The sequence below is a fragment of the Typha latifolia genome, chromosome 2 (assembly GCF_019914945.1).
Source record: "Typha latifolia isolate L0001 chromosome 2, TyphaL0001v2, whole genome shotgun sequence".
Lineage (NCBI taxonomy): Eukaryota > Viridiplantae > Streptophyta > Magnoliopsida > Poales > Typhaceae > Typha > Typha latifolia.
Window position 1 is genome coordinate 1,883,908 of NC_133087.1, and position 19,729 is coordinate 1,903,636.

Sequence of the window (19,729 nt, forward strand, 5' to 3'; positions counted from 1 at the left end):
TAGAGAGGTGTGGAAAATTTATAGGTCGTCCTGTTGGAAAGAAATATCGAAATCAGATTTGGTTCCAACTTGAGAGGGGTATTTGTTAGAAAGAAATATCCAAATCAGATTTGGTTTCAACTTGAGGGGGAGTGTTGGAAAGAAATATCGAAATCAGATTTTATTACTATTATTATTGATTTAGTTAATCTGTTTGTTATTTACTTTCCTTATATATAGCAGCTCTATTCTAATCTGTTGGATAGACAAGCTTAATTATAGGAGAGATTATTGTAATCTCTTCCTATTTATGTACTTGATTTATCTTAATGAAATACACAATTACCTCATTCTATTTTAATTTCTTTCTTTTTTCAATAGTATCGAGCTAGAACCCTAGCAACCAAGTTATATTGCAGTCATACTCTAATCCATCAAAACCTTCATTACCCTCAATGGCTAGATAATCATTCTTCTTCCCAAGGTGTTGTTCTACCAAATCCATCAAAGGTAGGGAAAGAAAAATCTCCTGTTGACCTCTCTAATTCTTACTTTATCCATCCTTCCGATCATTTCGGATTGGTTCTTATTTCCAAACCCCTCAATGCAGATAACTACTCCAGTTGGAAAAGATCCATGATTTGAGCCTTGAATACAAGAAATAAGCTCGGATTCATCAATGGGTCTATCTCAGCTCCTTCAAAAGAAGATGATCCTGAAGGTCACGCCATTTGGTCAAGATGTAATAACATTATCCATTCTTGGATAGTCAACACTTGTGATCCAGAAATTGCTAACAGTGTGAATTTTTATTCCATTGCTAGAGAAGTTTGGGAGGACCTCGACACTCAATTCTCTCAGGGCAATGTAGCCCGCATATTTGAGATCCAACGGGACATCGCCCTCCACAAGCAAGAAACCACCTCTGTCTCCACCTATTACACTCGATTAAAAATCCTATGGGATGAGCAAGGGATGCATTGTGAAACACCACAATCGGAGCAACAAAAGGTAATGCAATTTCTAATGGGTTTGAGTGAATCTTATGGTGCAATTCGCAGCCATATCCTCTTGATGAAACCTTCCCCTTTGGTTCACGAAGCATACTCCTTTGTAGCTCAAGAGGAGAAACAACGCCATCTAGGAGTTGCTTCCTCCTCCACCGAGCCGACCTCGGTTGCTGCCATGTCTGTCCGCAAGCTTTATCCGCCATCACTAGGGAACAACGAGAGGAGTGATCGTCCTGATTTTAATCACAGATGCAATGGACCCGGTTATGGAAAGGTGCAACCCCACTACACCTATTGTGATGCCGATGGGCATTGGGTCCAAAAGTATTACAAATTACATAGCTACCCCCTGGCCATCCAAAGGCTAAGTCCAATCCGGGCTCAGGCTTTGCTTAGCCCAGTTACTCTACAGTCAACCAGGTAAGCTGTGAAGAAGGTGGACCTAACATCACATTCACAAAGGCCCAATTAAAACAGATTATGGAACTTCTCAATAATCAGGTATAAGGTACCCCTAATCCTAAGGCAAATACGGTCACAAAACCAGGTTTGTCTCAATTAACTCGTCAAAATTGGATTATCGATAATGGTGCAACAAATTATATCACCTCATCATAAAAAATATTGCATAAAGACAAAGATTGCTCGTTATCACCCGTATTATTACCTAGTGGAGAGAAGGCCAAAACTATTGATAAAGGATCCATGCCTTTGAATTCCATCTATAAATGTGTTATCTGTTCCAACATTCAATGTTGATTTGTTGTCAGTAGGGCAATTGATGAAAGGCTTAAATTGTTCAGTGACATTTTTTTTCTTATTGGTGTATTTTGTAGGATCTAGATACGAGGAAGATAATTGGTTTGGGTGAAATGCGTGACGGACTCTATTATCTCGTGGCATTAGGAGCAGAAAAGCCTACCACTAAACAAGTCACGTCTTCAAACCAATCAACATGCAATCTCACCATCTCACCTACCGACCTTTGGCACAACCGCTTAGGGCATGTATTATTTTCCCGTTTGAATTTATTGCCCAAAATTTCTTAAATTTTTTTGCTAATTCTAATAAATCTTGTTCTATTTGTCCACTTGCCAAACAAAGTCGTTTACCTTTTAATATTTTCTCTATTAAACCATTTTATGTTATTCATTGTGATATTTAGGGTCGCTAACGACATCCTTCCCTTTTTGGTTCTCATTATTTTCTCACAATTGTCGATGATTTTTCACAATTTACTTCGGTCCAAAAATAGCCAATTAGGTTCTCCTACCAAAACAAAAGAACAATCTCTTTGTATCATTTTTTTTTGTTATTGATTTGGTTAATCTATTTGTTATTATTTATTTTTTTTGAAATATTGAAATCAGATTTTATTATTATTATTACTGATTTGGTTAATCTGTTTGTTATTTACTTTCCTTGTATATAGCAGCTCTATCCTAATTTATCGGATAGACAAGTTTAATTGTAGGAAAGATTGTTGTAATCTCCTCCTATTTATGTACTTTACACAATTATCTCATTCTATTTTAATTTCTTTCTTTTCTCAAATTCATCAACTCTCACCTTTTCGTAACCTCCGTATGCGTTCATGTAACTCATAAATGAAAGCTAATTATGTTTTTGTAACCTACGCGGGCTAATTGTAACTTAGAGTATTTGAGTTACTATTTTATACCCTTATATAAATGGACACGAGGGTTTTACAAAAAAAATGGCTGTTCTTTTGTTTTGGTAGGAGAACCTAATTGGCTATTTTTGGACCAAAGTAATTAATTTTATTTTTGAATGGGGAGAGGAAGATCTAACTGTATGCACTTTTTGAGTATGTATTTGAGTGGAGTGTCAATTAAAAAAAGGGTTAATTACACTAACACCCACTTAACTATATTCGGTTTTTATGAAGACCCTCTAAATTTTTTTAGGTTACAATGTCACTCTTAAATTTTGGTGCAAAGTGTAACAAGTAACCACGGTGACGAAAAACGTGTGATGACCAATTATACCCCTAACAAAAAAAATTTGTCATCAATTTAGCCAATAAAAAGAAATTAATTTCTAAAATTACTTAAATACCCTCAATTAACTTATAAAAATTTTGTAAATAAATTACCCCATTGCTCGTTGTTCATCTCCCCCACCTTCCCTTCCCTTGTCTTACCGTCAGCAGCATTAGCACCGACCATCGCGATGGAGTCGACAACGTCAACCGTGCCACCCCAAAGTGTCGCCACTCATTGAGCACCAAGTAGTCTGCCACCCCAAGGATGGCTCCCTCGCCGCCCTTAGTTGGCTCGTCGTAGAACCCCACTAGGAGCGAGGAATGAGGGAGGGATTTCCCGACACCGTGGAGACCCTCACCGTGATCCTCGTTCATGGTGGCTGTCGCCACTGTGAACGTGAATGTGTTGTTGTAGAACACTACTAGGAGTGGGGAAGGAGGGAGGGATGTCCTAGTGCCGTGGAGACCCTCACCATGTACCTCATCGGTGTCGTGGGCGGAAGCATCGTTGGAGAGGGAGAAAATAGAAGGAAGGAAGAAATGGGAGAGAAGAAGGAAGATGAGAGCATATTTGTTCATTATTATTAGACCAAAATAAAATTAAGTTATCTTCCCTCCAACAAGGTCATTTAGGTTATTTCACACCTAAAGTGATTACCACATAAGCTGACTCTCCTAATTTAATTTATGCAACGGTATATTAATAGAAGGATGGTATTGAAACTGTTTTTAAAATTTAGGGGTCATGTAACATAAAAGAATTTAGAGAATCTCCGTAAAAACTGGGTATAGTTCAGGGTGTCGGCGTAACTAAACCCTAAAAAATAGTGTATTACTAGGTATATGTGCTCACATATATTTTTTAGAAATTCAGTGAATTTCTAAAAAATAACTAACCTCTAAATTATTATTTTTTCATGGGTATTACAATACCTTTCTAGGTCAGATGTTTAATTCCAGGAATTCTAATTATCTATTTTGTAATCTACGTGTTCACTTATTTTAGGTTATGCGATGGTTGACACCCTAACTCCTATTAGTAACTTGCGGTATTTAGGTTACTCTTTTATACCCCTATATTAAATGGACATGAGGATTTTGCGCTAAAAATTGGCTATTTTTCGTTTTGGTATAATCTATTTTTGAATGGGGAGAAGAAGACCTAACTGCTTTGTGTCTAATACAAGTTTGTCATTATTAAAAAAAAGTATATATCTTCAGAGAAAAGGATTTTTTATAATAGAAAAATATGCACTTTTTGAGTATGTATTTGAGTTGAGTATCAAATAGTGTCAATTAAAAAAAATAGTGTATTAGTAGGTATATGTGCTCGCATATATTTTTTAGAAATTCAACGAATTTATCTAGGGATGATGAGTGTTGCTTAAGAAACAACAATTAAATTATTGAGGATAATGTAGTCTAAACAAAGTATATAGCAAATCTCTTTTGGTTATTCGCAGAAGGAAGTTACTTTATTTTTATTTTTGCTCGACTACAAATTGATTTTATGTATAGGCTTCTAGATTTCCCTTAAATAAATTTAATTTATTTATATGTATTAATTTCCTTTCAGAGCTTTAATTAAATGAGTGAAAACTTTATGTTTTGATAACGAATAGTCCTTGCGAGATATAAATTCACAAAAATTATCTAGAGAATGAAATGTATGAAGTTAAGTATGTTTGATTATTATTATTATTTATAGGTAAAGGAGATATAGTTAATTCATGGATCAAACCATATGAAGTTGTTAAAGAAAGATGATTTTATCTTCTTTTTTTTAACTATAACAATAGAATTATCTTTGTATTCTTCAAAAGAAAAAATAAGACACATTTATATCTATCACAATTAGTTATATGTATATAGAAAATAGGCTTTCATTGATAATTAAATTAACAGCCAGCAAATGAATACTTGTCTCACTAGCAGCAAAATAGCAAGTATATAATCTCTTATTCTTAAATCACAGCCTCTGTGGTGCTTAAATCACGAGCAAGAATTACAATTGCATGCAGTGGGTTTAAAGGAACACTTCCCAAACGGCCGGCCAGGGAGGTTGCAGACCAAGGTATAGCAACATTGCATCGCCTTGCAGTCCTTCCCACCGGAGCAGCACCGGCATTGTGAGCATACATGGGTCCCGGCAAGCGTGCGGCGGGGGACGCCGGTGCCGGCGAGAATATCGTACTCCGTCAGCTGTCCTCCTGCAGGGATGTAACTGAGGTCGGCTTCTAGCTTTCCTGCACATTTATAGTGTGTGAAAAGATTAGAATGTCTATATGGCAAGCTTGTTATAATGGTGTGGATGAGTTATATATGTATATAAACCTCTTATGGGGATGGAGATGGAGAGGAGGAGAACTGTTGTTATGATGACATTGACGGTGAGCTTGTCCATGGTTTATGAGATGATAAAATGGTAGAGAGGCGTAGGAAAATTTATAGATATCGACTTCCATGAACGCTCTCACCTTTTCGTAGCTCATGCCTTTTTAGGTTACAATATGGTTGTAAGTAACCTTAACTCCTAATTAATTTATATTATGGCAGTAACTTACGCTATATATACATAGGTTACAACTTGAAGTACTATCTCCCTTAATTTGCGTTATTTTGAAATTAGATAAAGAAACTCTAACGTTGGAAATCCTCTCCAGAGAGGTCCACTGAGTAGCGTCTACTTAGGCATTAGAATAACGTAATTTGATAAGAAAGTAAGTGCACATTGATGTTACTTTAAATGCTCTTCTTGCATCTTCTATGTGTAGTTAGATCATTTATCATACGTAATATTTTAAAATGTAGCACTAATATCTATATCGGATGAAAAGTTTGACGATTGGATTATGGCCACGCAAATTAAACGGATGATGAGTGTTGTTTAAAAAATCACAATTATTGAGGAAAACGCAGAAGAAGTTGGTCAAAACAAAATAAATAAAATTTATACCATATCTCTTTAGGTTATTTGTACCAAGAAAAAAATAATTGATTTTTGGTATAGGCTACCTTTATAATAATAAAAAAATTCATAAATTATAATAGCATCGTAGCAGAGCCGTCCTAAAAGAAACTGACCAAAGATTTCAAAAGGAGGCCTTTTTATAATTGATTTTTTAACAGTGAGTAATAGTAAATAGTAAAATAATTTTTTAAATATTATTTTAAATTTTTTGAGCCAAAATTTAGAAGAATATTTAATTTTGTTAAATCCACATCGATCTTTCCATAAAACCATCTTATAATTAAGACTTTCTCTAAGTAGAGCACACACTGCAGCAAAGATTGCAGGAATTTCTCACAACTAAGGCCTCAAAGTATACTTAGGGTTATTTACATAAAAAATTCACTTGGTTTTCGATAAAGAAGTATATCATGATAATAGGCTTTCACTGATAATTAAATTAGCCAGCAAACACTTCTCTCACTAGCAGTAAAGTAACTACAAGTATATATAATCTCTATGCTTCGAGATCACAGCGTACGTGGTGGATATAATGAGCAGCAGTTGCAGTAACATGCAGTGGGTTTTAAAGGAACACGTCCCAAACGGCCGGCCAGGGAGGTTGCAAACCAAGGTATAGGAACACTGCATCACCTTGCAGTTCTTCCCATCGGAGCAGCACCGACATTGCGAGCATACCTAGGTCCCGGCAAACCGGCGGCGGGGGACGACGATGTCGTCGTCGAGAATGTCGTACTCCGTCAACTGTCCTCCTGCAGGGATGTAACTAAAGTCGGCTTCTAGCTTTCCTGCACATTTGTAGTGTGTGAAAAGATTAGAATGTCTATATGGCTAGCTTGTTATAATGGTGTGGATGAGTTATATATGTATATAAACCTCTTATGGGGATGGAGATGGAGAGGAGGAGCACTGTTGTTGTGATGACATTGAGGGTGAGCTTGTCCATGGTTTTTATGTTACTCTTTTATACCTTAATGCTAAATGGACACGAGGTTTTTGCACGAAAAAATGGGCTATTTTTTAGGGGGCCAAATTAATTAATTTATTTTTGAATGAGGAGAGAAAAACTTGCTTTCTACTTAATCCAAATTTATCATTTTAAAAAATAGTACATTTTTCAGACAACATAATACTTTTTTGAATCAGTATTCCTTAATATATATTTGAGTATCAAATGATATCAAATAATAAAAAAAAAAGGTGTGTTAGTGGGCATATATGCTCAAATATACACCAATTTTTTTACAAATATTTGGGAATATATGATGATGAGTGTTGCTTAAGAAATGACAATTATTGAGGACAACATGGTGTAAACAAAGTAAACAAATTTGATAGCATCTCTTTTGGATATTTTAGCAGGAAGTTATTTTTATTTTTATTTTTTCCCTTTATTCTTGCTTGACTACAAATTGATTTAATGTATAGGCTTCTAATTTAATTTTCCCCTTAAAAGAATTTAATCTAGTTACAAAAAAATTGTAGTTTGGGATAAAAATCTTTCGAAAGCTATCCTAGGTTTGTAGCTAATTAACCTTTAATTATTAGTGCCAAACATAATCTAACTATTCTAATAATTGTCGGCCATAATAACACGTAAATACATCTTCATGCATGTTGACCGAATATTATCTTTTCTTTTCTTTTTATATAGAGATAAGAGGATAAAATAGTGCTTAATTATAATTCACGAATAAAAGTGGACTAATTTATGAATAGCTGATACTTGTGAGTTGTGAGGAAATAAATTCAAAAAGTTAGTAGCAGCATCTGGGAACAAACAAATTTAAGAATTAACTCCCCAGTACTCCCCAGTGCAAAGAATTTGATGACCATCAAAACTTTAAATTCAAAATTTAAATATTCTTCCTTTTAAACTTTTTTAGATAAGTAGTTTTAATTTTAAATTATTCCCCACAAGGGATAGGACTTAAAACCTCGTATATTCCTACCGCTACACGCTATTAACTGAAGTACGATCACCACAGATCAGCTTAACTCCCACCCTTGTATAGTTCCGGTCAACTCTTATCTTCACCAACCATCTCACGCTACGAAGCCGGTGAAGACTTCTTCTGACTCACTCCGGTAACAATAAACATAGTCCGATCCCGGCACGTGCAACCCACGTGCTTTGTCCGTTCCACCGTTCCCTCTTCTTTCTTCTCCCCCTTTCCTCTCTCTCTCTCTCTCTCTCTCTCTCTCTCTGCATCAACTGAGAGTCTTAAGAGCGTTAATAATTAATTCCGGCGATACCTACCACTATCGTCGCTGATCGCCGCCGATTACTCCGTGGTCCGTATTCGGAGCCATTTTCCGTAGATCTCTTATTTATCGTCAATGGCTTCTTCCACGGATGGATTGGTGCCGATCACCAGGGCTTTTCTTGCTCGCTACTACGACAATTACCCCCTTCCTCCTTTAACCGATGACGTCTCTCGCCTCACCGCAGAGCTTAAGAGGCTTTCTGATGACCTCGTGAGGGAGTTTCCCCTTGCTCCTGGTGATTATTGGATTCCTCTTGATCAAATTTTTGCGCTTTCTAGTGTCATATTAGGGTTTTGGACCTTGGTTGGCGGTCGTTTGATGAAAACATGTCGTTTTGGCGTTGCTTATCGTGCTAATGATTTAAGAATCTGGCTTTGGTGACTAAGATGTGCTTAATTGTGCAGTGATCGTGGATTTGTAGTAGTTATTTATAAAGATTGGGGCTTTTGGAGCGAAATACGTAACTCTTCACTTTTCTTATTTGGTAAAATTGGAAATCTCATTTTGTTGATTGTGAAGTTTGAAAATGTTTCTCTTTGCCGTTGCTTCTATCATATTGCCGGATGTACGCAAAATAATAGCAACGTTGAATGTTATGCGAAGATTACTTGAACTTGTTTGCTCCTGCCTCCTGAGAACAGATAGTTTATTAGGGCTGTTTGGCAGAGATATTAGACGAATTAGTTACAATATTTATACTTTGCTTAGGTTAATTCAGATGTGTTTCTATTAATAGTAGACTGTTGGATCATACATCTGCCACCGGAGAACTGTATAAAGATCACTGTTGGAGAGGCCATAATTAACTTGTAAAGGGAAGGGGCATGTTGAAATTGAGCATCTTATCTTGAGTTTGATTATAGTTGACCCCTGACACGAAGCAATCTTGAAATAGATAGAGAGCATCTTATCTTGGTTTTTTTCTGTTCAAGTATATTTCTTTCTTAATGGGTGATGGAACCTTAGCTAATTATTCTTATGCATATTATTGTAATGTTTTTCACTTACAAGGTATGATGGTTCCAATAAGTTGTATCATACATAGAGAATTTTTGTCGTCTTTTTTTTCTTCTATTAGTGTCTTTTTTTTTCTTCTACTAGTGTCCAATTTTTTTCCCAGTTAGAAGACAATTTGTAATTCTCTTAGGTAGGAATAATTTTAAATTTTCATTTTTTTTCTTTCTATAATTCTATTGGAATCTTGTTGTTTATCAAAATTACGTTTTTCAGAATTTAAGATTAGTTATTACATGAAAGAGAAGATAGGTGTAACATTTTTTTATTTGTAAATAATAACATTATTTTTTTTCTAATGTGAAGATGAACAACTACTAGCACATGAAGCAGAGAGTGAACCTGCACACAAAATTGACGAAAACCTGTGGAAAAACAGGGAGCAGATCGAAGAAATCCTGTTTTTGCTTGACAAATCCCATCGTCCAAGAGTGGTACATATATCTTCTTTCAGCTATTGCTTAGTATATGATTTATCTTCATAGCATGAACACAACTAATGAGGCTTCCTGTAGTCTGATAAAGACATTTCTTTTGGTAGCTCTGAGTCATTACTTAAAAGCTCTGTTTGCTTTCCACCTAGAATCTGGTCCTAACAGTTTAAAGTCTGAACATCTTTTCTCATGAGCAATCTCAAATAATTAGCCTTTTTGTGTGCATGCTTGCAGCTTCAACAGAAGGTCACACCTGAAGATATTGATACAGTTGCTGTTCTTGATGAAGCTGAAGAAAAGTTCAAAATCATTTTAAAGAAGTTAGAAAATTTCCAGTTAAGAAATGCTGACAATATATTTAATACAGGTTTGTTATCGCTATTTGTTCATGATATTCCAATTTATACAGTACCGTGACTAGATCAGGAGTTGTCATTATAGATTAGATGAAGGATATATATATATATATATATATATATATATATATATATATATAAATTAAGCCCCATCTAATATTATGATGACTCATGGAGCAGTGCTCATCTTTCAACTATAATAATTAAATTGGGAAAGCCACTTCTTTTTACACATACTTATTTGGAAGCTTTTAAAACATTTAATGAACACCACAGCTCCATCAGAGTTTACCTGCTTCATCAATCTTAATGTTACCCTCAGATTGTTGCCATGTCTATTTGATATGTTATGTGGCATCTGACAATGTAATTTGAGCCTGGATTTAGATGATACCTTGGCCTTTTAACCATCATAGTGCTTTTCTTGCTTTCTCTTTCGCAACCATATGATACCGATGCATATTTGGGTAATAATCACCAAAGTTGGACTACACGTCAACTCTTCTTTAATGCCCTAGAGTGAAAAATATCTACTGATGGGTACTGAGGAAAATACTCTTAGTGCATTGGGCCATTGCTGAGATACTTTCTTGACAATTGACCAGGTAGTCTCTAAATATATTTGCAGTTATGACATACATGCCACAAGATTTTCGAGGTTCTTTAATCCGACAACAGCGAGAACGGTCAGAGAGAAATAGGCAAGCTGAGATTGATGCTTTAGTTAATGCAGGTGGAAGCATACGTGATCGTTATGCCTTGCTGTGGAAGCAGCAGATGGAGAGGTGTTTTTCTTTTATTTTTTCTTTTTCTTTTTGTAACGAGAAATTGTTCATCATGCTAAGTACATGAAGTTACCGCAGAAAATCTAAATTATGTACTTTTTGTATGCATGTTGATATGCCAGAAGGAGACAGTTAGCACAGTTAGGTTCTGCAACAGGTGTATATAAGACACTTGTTAAGTACTTGGTTGGAGTACCACAGGTATGTTAGATGGTGGAAGCTTCTTATTAATCTTCTCATCCTTTCTTATTCTGTGGTGCTTTTATATTGTCTTGTTATGTTGAACAGAACAAAAAATTACTGTCTCATGCACTTCTTTTTCTGTTATTAATCTATGACTCTTTGTAACTCAGACAGAGTTATGATATTCTAAAAGATTATAGTAATACCTAGCTTAGATAAGCATAACACTTTCAAAAATGGTGTCAAAAGTATTGGTTATGTAAATTTCAGCTCAGGCAATTGTGTGCCACCCCTCTTATATATGTTTAAAATTTTGACTTTCTCTAGATGTAATAGGAAAGCATTAGTCAGGTACCAATGTGAACATACAGAAATTTTTTTACTGAAATAGTAATTTGGGCACAACCTTATATAAAGACTATTCTAGGCCGATGTCAAACAGCAATCTCTTTCTATATGTTTGCAAGTGGCATGCTTTGATTTTTAGTATAAAGATTTAGTGCAGCTCTAGGTTTACCGAATTCAAAGTATACATCTCAATGTTTTATATCTTTTATTATTAGTTAGTATTAGGAATTGTTGCTTTTATTCATGTTAGACTTATATGTGGCCAATATACTCTATCTAGTCTAATTAAATTACCTCGTTCATTTTCTGCAGGTTTTATTAGATTTCATACGACAGATAAATGATGATCAAGGGTAATTTTTTTTACTCTTCTGTACATGAAAGGAAAGAAAAGTTACACTTAGCATAATTTAAATCCCCAAAATCATATATTCAGTATTGACTGTGCTTCAACTATATTTCTCACCAGGTAAATCCTTATTCTTCCTCTTAATAATAGGAGGCAATTTGGGAGAATATTTTCTTTCCATAAGAAATCCAAATCATTTGGAGAATTTTTTTTTCTAATAAATTAGAAAATCAAGTTAGAGAGGTCGAATATTCAAGCATGAAATTTTTTGTAGGATTACTTGGTTTTTTTTTATTAGTTGAAATTTGGTGGAACTTTCCTAGAAAGGTTTCTCTGTCAGTCGCGGCTGCTCCACTCCACTGTGGTCGCTTGGACTAAACTTCGTCTTTTGAACGACCGGGGTCCTCTCTTCCCCAAACTTAGACTACCCTTCATCCAATCAGTCATGCAACACTTCATCTCTGTCAATCGCGACTGATTCAATAAGTTTTTGCCAACTGGTTGTATTATTATAATAAGCTCAATAATGAGAGTAATTTAGCAGATATCAATAATGGAGGATCTGTATGATAATGTGTCCTTAGGTGTAAATTTCTCCTCAACATTTTGGTTTAGCCTTTTCTGTTGAGTATCCTTTTGGATCATGTCTATTATGTGATCCGTTTAAGGCAAAATTTATTTTCAGGCCCATGGAAGAACAAAGAGAACGTTATGGACCATCTCTATACAGTCTGAGTAAAATGGTGCTTACCATCCGATTGTTTCTACTTCTTTCCTGGAGGCGTGCTGAGTCGAGGAAAATGTGGGGCAACTTGCTTTGCTTAAAGCTTGTATATTTCTAATTTACTTCAATGCGTCCTAGTATTCTAGCCATTTTTTTGTCGGTCTTTTGCACTTTTAGTTCTTTGAATTCTCTGTTTTTTTTTTCTCATGGTTATGTTTTGCAGAGAGATGGACAAAATATCTATTGTACAACAAGCTGTGAATGTCTACACCTCAGAATTTGATAAATTTACTAAATTCATAGGGTAACTATTATTACTTTTTCAAGATTATGTCAAACATTTTCTCCTTTTTTTAATTATTTTCTGTTATTCACTATTCCTTTCAGATTTAATAGAGCTTGCTAGCTTGTTTGAATGTCTCCCTTTATCTTGACATCTATAAGTCTATATTGTTCATTCTAGGTCATCATCTTTGGAGATGGTTTAGCACTTTAGCTATTAGCTCTCATTAAGTATATTGTTCAGGAAGCTGTTTACTGTTCCTGTTGCTTTAGCAGTTTCTATCTTCATTGGAAGCATTTAGGAATAATCCACCAATATTTATTTCTTTCTGTAGCCTCATATGTGATTTTAGAGGAATATGAGGATTGGTTAGCAGCTTGATCGCTTGTGATTTTAGTCCAAATCTGACTGAACTTTAAGTCCAACAAAGATCAGATACATAACTTGACTCGCTGTGGACATCCTTGAAAACTTAGTTATAACTCAAACTAACGATTGACTAACTTTATTTACCAAGATCGAGAATTGACTCAACCAAAACAAAAAAGGAACAAGTTTGCTCAAATTAAGTCAACTAAACAATAAAATTGACTTTGATTGAACAGAGAGATCCATTGTTGGATGCAATTGGACCCAAAGAACCACAATTAGGCAATTGAGCATTGATATTTGCATCATTTCCCTCCAAGGTTATTCAACAGTATGGAGAATTATACGATGAACAAATTCTCATACATAATCTCAGAAATTTGCCGCTTCTATGTTTCTTAAATTGTATATGAGATGTTAATTTGATGCAGACTCAACAGATTGTCATTGTACTTAGCTTATTCTAGCTTGTGTATTAACTTTATCTAAGTAATGTGACTATTTCTTTTATAACTTAAATGTCCATTTGGCAAGAGACTCCTATTATTCATTAACTTATTTCTATGATCTTTGAGGATCTCTCTGATTATAGTTTATCTGCTGCAGTGAAGTCTTTGTGAATTCTCCATTCTTTATATCCGCAGAAGAAGCTGGTAGTGCTGAATTAAGGCATGTTCTCCCCTCATTCCATTAACATTTATGGCCAAAGACTGCCTCATGTGGAATCTGGTCCAAGAAAAAAAAATTTTAATATTTAGAAGATGGATGCAAGCAGATACTACCATCTTCGGATTAATGATTTGTCTTTATTTTTTTCTTTCCTTTGCAGGAAAAGTGACGAGTACAAAGAAACAATAATTTCTGCTGGAAAAATGCATGAGGTATTTTTCTGATAACATAGTTCATCTAATAGTGAAGTTTGATTAGAATTTTACCATTTTGAGTCTCTATTACTTAACCAAATAACATGAAAATTGTGCTTTGAGTCTGAAAAACAGCACAAGATTTCAAATATATTTGCTTTATTTTATGTGAGAAATTGGAATCAGAGGAATTTTGTTATTGCTTATTTTTTACTCATAAATCTTAATTTTTGCAATCCATATTTGTTTAGGTACTTATTAACATATCAGCTGGTCTTGAAATAAACAATTATATAGTGTGCCCTCAAAGACACATGTCTTTTCCTTGTTTCTATTTGTTGTTTGGCTGAGACACTTACAGTGCTTTGGAATAGAGTATAAGAATGAGATGTTGGAACTTTAGAATAGATATTTGCTCACATAAGAAATCGATACTTTTCAGGTCGTTTTAACTGTTGAATCTGTAAATTCATATATTGCTTGGGACTTCTCCTTGATACAAGGGACGCTTAGCCTGGTATGCTCTTTCTGAAGGTTCTTTAATTGCCCATGTATTGTTAATTCTTCTTGCAATGCTTATTTTGTACATAGGTACATCAGTTATATGCTTATCATATGTGGCTTATTACGTGATTTGTTGGTAGTTGTTAAAACAAATTTGAACAGTTTCCTCATGTTATTATCTCAGAAGTACTCTATGGTCAACACTTTTATGTGCGTTGATGAGATCAGAAACATCAACTTTGTTAAAGATATACTAGGAAAACAGATCTTTTAGTTTGACATGACTAGCTATTTTTCCTTAGGGGGGTAACTTCCATATTTTTTCTAGAGTTAATCACATTTACACCCCCTAAACTATATCCGATTTTCACATAGATCTCTAAATTATTTTTTGTTACAATGTTCCCCCTAAATTTTGAGTCTAAATGAAATGACTAAATATAATGACGAAAAATACCTAATAACTATTATATCTATAATAAGTATATCACCTCTTCACCCATTTTCAACTCTGTGACACCGCCACCAGCGGTATACCCAACGATCCGGCAATTTCCCTTCTTTGCTGAAGGATAATATCAGCGGCAACAGGAGGTCGAGCATGCCGGCGCGGATCAAGAAGATCATGAAAGCCGATGAGGACGTCCGCATGATCTCTGCGGAGGCCCCCATCCTCTTCGCCAAGGCCAATTCATCCTTGAACTTACGACATGTTGGATTTCTTACTCGAGTCTAATATCGAGATGGGCTTGGAGATGGTGAACTCGAGCCAGAGCTCGATGAGCAGCATCGAAAGCTACGACGACCGCTGTCGCTCGAGCTTCTCCCTTGACTGCTCCTCGCCTACACGCACCGCCTCCTACTGGCCGCATTGCTCTCCTCCAACCAAGCCTGAGCCTATTTAGTTGAGCCGAGCCCAACGAACTTTCAAGCTAGTGTGCCATATCAGGAGCGGAGACATCAGGATGGTGTATTTGTGCCGACTACGTGACGAGGGTGCGCCATGCCTGCGTACGCGATGAAGGTGATGAATAAGTTGGCGATACTGAAGAAGAATAAGTTAGAGAGGGCGGCGATAGAGAAGCGGATACCTAGTTCTCGACCACCTTGTACGTGGAGTCGATGCATCTCTGTATTATTTGTGCGTTGTCATGGAGTACTGTGAAGGAGGAAGGTCGTCGGCGATGGCAGATGAGGTGGTGGCGGTTGAGGAGGTGGAGGAGGTCATGGCGGAGAAGAAAGAGGGTGATGCCGAGGTGGTGGCGATGAGGAGGAGGTGATGGTGGTGGAGGAGGAGGTGGTGGCGAATGAGAAAGGGGGTGATGTCGTGATGGAGATAGAGATATGGAAGGAGGATAAGAGAAAATAGGAGGGCATCTAGGCCATTTTTATTTAATGTACTCTTATATAACTGTCATGTAAGCTAAGTCATCCAATTTAGCTAATGGTAGACTAATAGAAGGGTGACGTTAAAATTATTCCAAAATTTAGGGGGGACATTGTAAAAAAAAATAATTTAGGGGTCTATATGAAAATCATGTATAGTTCAAGGGTGTAGATGTAATTAAACCTTTTTTCTATTCACAAAGAATTTTAAAATATTTTTGTGCAGTTCTATTATTTATTTGCATCACTTTTTGGATATGTTGTCAATTAGGTATGAATTTCCATGGTACTGAAAAATTTAGTATGTTGATCAAGTACCTCAATGGGCTATTAGGAGAATGTGATTCTGTTGTGACGATAAAGCTTTTGAGCAATGATCTTGACTATTTTGAGTGTGTCGCGCATTGGAAAATGCAGTACATGGGCAGCACGATTTTGTGCCTAAGATGTTTCATCTCATTTGCCATGTATTGGCTGAACCATTTAATCCAAAATCTTGATAATCGAGTACGGACTATTGAAAGTGCCCTAACTTCTCGAGTAAATGAATATGATTAAATCGCCATGTATCTTTGGTATGATGGGAAAGGGTTTTGGACCTCACTGGCTATCCTTTAGTGTCTTGACGTTGGAATTTCTTATTTTTCTAAAACAATGAAACCTAGACTTTTCTTAGACAATTTGCTTTTGTTTAAACAATTTTTTTGCTTCTAATGTTGAAGGAAAAGATACCAGTCTGTAACATTATAATTTTACTTGAACAGGATATTGGTTTCCATGTGGAGTATGTTGGCCCTTCAGGAGAGAAAACTGTAAGTTTCATTGCCATCAGAATTATGGGATTGCTATTAAAAGTAGGGCAATGATTTTTTTCTTCTTTTACTTTATTAAATTTGGAACCAACTTTTCATGATATTCTTCATGTAGAATAATTTTGGTTTCTCTTAGCCTGCTTATGAAGGTTTATCTTGCAGCTGATCTTGCCATATCAACGATATGAATCTGACCAGGTGAGTTCTGCTGCTACTGCTACATTCACCGATTCTCCTTTGTTGCTCTTTGAATAATTTTAATGTTCTTGGCATTCATTCAAAGGGGAATTTCTGCACAATCTTGGCTGGATCCTACAGACTTGTGTGGGACAACTCTTATTCTGCATTCTTTAAAAAGGTAAAATAGCTTTAGCTTTTAGCTCCCTTCTTTGTTCCATAGCTTTAGCTGGTTTAATATGTCCTGTTAAGTTGCATTTATGAAAAAGAAGATCAAGGTCTGTAATTGGCAAAATTGTAAAGTGTAAATTTGTTAGGTCATTTATATAAGAATCTTGATCGTTAAACATTAAAATCATAGCTCAAGGCTCTTATCAATGGTAGGGTCTTATTGTTGAGTGATATCTAGATCAAGGTTCATGTTTCGGTTTGGGTCAAAAAATAAGTAACTAAAAGGCTTCTGATAGTTGGCCGTTTTTCCTGTTTCAGTTCTCACGGTTCCAGATTGGTCTTCATTTAACATGTAAAAAACTAAAACGAATGAAAGCTTTGTAAAAGTTAAGAAAAAGAATTGCAGGAAAAAGATTAGAAAATAGTAGAGTTAGGAAAAATTACATTACTAACTGAACATTATGACACATCAGACTGACCAAGGCCCACATAAAACTAAGATACTTCTGACAAATAGAAAATAAATGGGGTAGATTGAAGGAGAAATTCAGGAAAATATAGAAAGAAGCTACACAGCACACTCCTTGGGTTACCAAGATCTACACACCAGTGATGGTAGGTTGTGCTAGAAACTATGAGTGGCAGGAGGGAGAGGGCGGATCAATGAGTGGAGAGAGAGAGAGAGAGAGAGAGAGCTAAGACACTATTAATTAGTTTTTTTTACGCTAGTTTTGGATAAGATTTGTGACAGACCTGAAATTAAGACTTGCTCTGTTTCAACGGTTTCTGCTGAAACTGCCAAAATTAGTTGAAAATCGAAACTGGTCTGAAATTGGTGAGCTTACCTGTTTCAGGGTCGCCTTCAGACTGATCTTCCACCTTGACTGAAACTGAAAACAGTGATTTAGGCAAATATTGACCCCCTATTATGTCTCTGTGCTGCTATCCTACTGATACTTTGACTCTATAATGGAAAGATGGATATCTGGAAGTGGGTGCCAGGAGCCCTTTTTTTGTTTGTCCTAGTAGAATTATGTGAAGTAATTTTCATTTTGGTTTCTTCATTTTTCACAGAGCCTGCGCTACAAGGTGGATGCTATACCTCCTGTAGCTGAAACACCGCCGGTGATTGCTGAATCCTGATGATGCAAACCTTCATACCAGGTAGTCAAGAGGTGATCACACGAATCAATCAAATGTATCTTAACTCGATTCTTTTGTGCTTACTGTCCTGGATCGAATTATTCGAATTACCGATCACTGGGTTAGATGAGACTTCGTCTCTGCTACTTTATCAAGATATGTAACCTTGTATACATATAGTTTTAGCCCCTTGCTGATGCATTGATAATTGGTTGTAACATGACGCCCGCCCTTGATATTATTCTCCCCGTGCACTCTTAAGCTGAAATGCTTTGTTTGGATGTATATAGTAATTATAGTTACTGATCAGATGTTCCGCCTATATGTCACTAACTACGTTTCTCTTATTCATGTCGCCACTTGTTTGATACTATACTAAGTAGATGATGTGGTGTTATCCCATGATTTGATGACATCTAACTTAGGTTCTCTTGGACTGTAATTTTGAAAATGGATTCACTTTAACAAGAAAAGCACATATAGGTCTCCATTGGATATATTTTATCAACTTATTCTTTCTCAATTTGAACCTAAAGAAATTTGACTCTCTCATCATAGTCATGCAATAAAAGAGTAGAAAATTAAGTAAAAAGAAGGTATGACATGACCCATTAGCTGTTACCCAGAAGCATTTGTCATATAAAGCCTATCATACCCTTTGAACAAATCAACGAGCTTGTGTGTAGTTCTACTGTGTGCTAATATAGTGGCTCTTCAAAATTATAACATTGACCGAGTCCTGAGGCCTTCGGTGTTTCACTGTTTCAAGTTCCAAGCTTGTGGATGTGCAAATCCCACGTGCAGCCCCGTAAACCGAGGAAGCACGATTTCACGAGATCTCACTGTACACAGGATCCCACGCACTGGAGGGTGGACTATTTACATTTTCCCAAAAGGAAATGAACCACCGGTGATCTAGAGAGGAGGGTTGGCCCTTTGTCCAAAAGAAATGAACCACTGGTGATCAAGTCTCTGGTGGAGGCTTTTGCTGCTATGTTAGCAGCATGAATTTTGGATGCATGTGCTAAGACTGGAGGGCTACTTTCGGTTTGTTGCTTCTATATACATTGGTTCTTACATGTTAAGAGAGACTCATAATAATTAAGTGTCTTAAAGTACATTGTCTAAATAAGACCTAACGGCTGCTTAGGAAAACCCCATTAAATGTGTGTCAACAAATTAATCGCACTCATCCAATTAATAATTTTTTTTTCTGAATAGATGCATATCAAAGAACCATTAGACCTGTTTAGTGGAAAAATTGAAAATTACTTCTCAAAACTAGTAAAAATATAAAAAAAATGTCTCCTTATTCCTGGGACTGGCTAATTTTTTTTTGTTGACCCCTTGATTTACCCATCTTGCTCTCCCCGTCATTCATGGGCATGATCAGTGGCACTCATTCTCAAAACCTCCTCACGAAGGTATCTTCCTTTTTTTTTCCCATCACTAAAATTTCTAATGAGAGTGGCAAATAGTATTTGACTTGACTTTTGGTAATCAAATACTATCTCAAATTAACACAGTGCAGGACAGCCTTTGCTCAAAGTTCAATTTTAATATTAATTCGAACATATTGTACTTATTTATCTCAC

General features: G+C 35.9%; 2 protein-coding genes across 2 annotated transcripts; both read left to right on the plus strand.

The window, feature by feature from the left end:
* The first annotated feature begins 658 nt into the window (after positions 1–658).
* Positions 659–1,832, plus strand: LOC140781351 (uncharacterized). The gene is made up of 3 exons (XM_073127292.1): positions 659–662; positions 749–1,409; positions 1,826–1,832. Exons 1-3 carry the CDS (start codon positions 659–661, stop codon positions 1,830–1,832), a joined length of 672 nt encoding a protein of 223 aa, XP_072983393.1.
* Positions 1,833–8,067: 6,235 nt separating this feature from the next.
* On the plus strand, positions 8,068–18,443 carry LOC140782632 (uncharacterized). The gene is made up of 15 exons (XM_073129308.1): positions 8,068–8,468; positions 9,554–9,681; positions 9,916–10,048; positions 10,666–10,822; positions 10,945–11,023; positions 11,666–11,706; positions 12,388–12,504; positions 12,650–12,730; positions 13,685–13,747; positions 13,908–13,959; positions 14,384–14,458; positions 16,596–16,643; positions 16,806–16,841; positions 16,927–17,001; positions 18,066–18,443. Exons 1-15 carry the CDS (start codon positions 8,306–8,308, stop codon positions 18,132–18,134), a joined length of 1,317 nt encoding a protein of 438 aa, XP_072985409.1. The 5' UTR covers positions 8,068–8,305; the 3' UTR covers positions 18,135–18,443.
* The last annotated feature ends 1,286 nt before the right edge of the window (positions 18,444–19,729 follow it).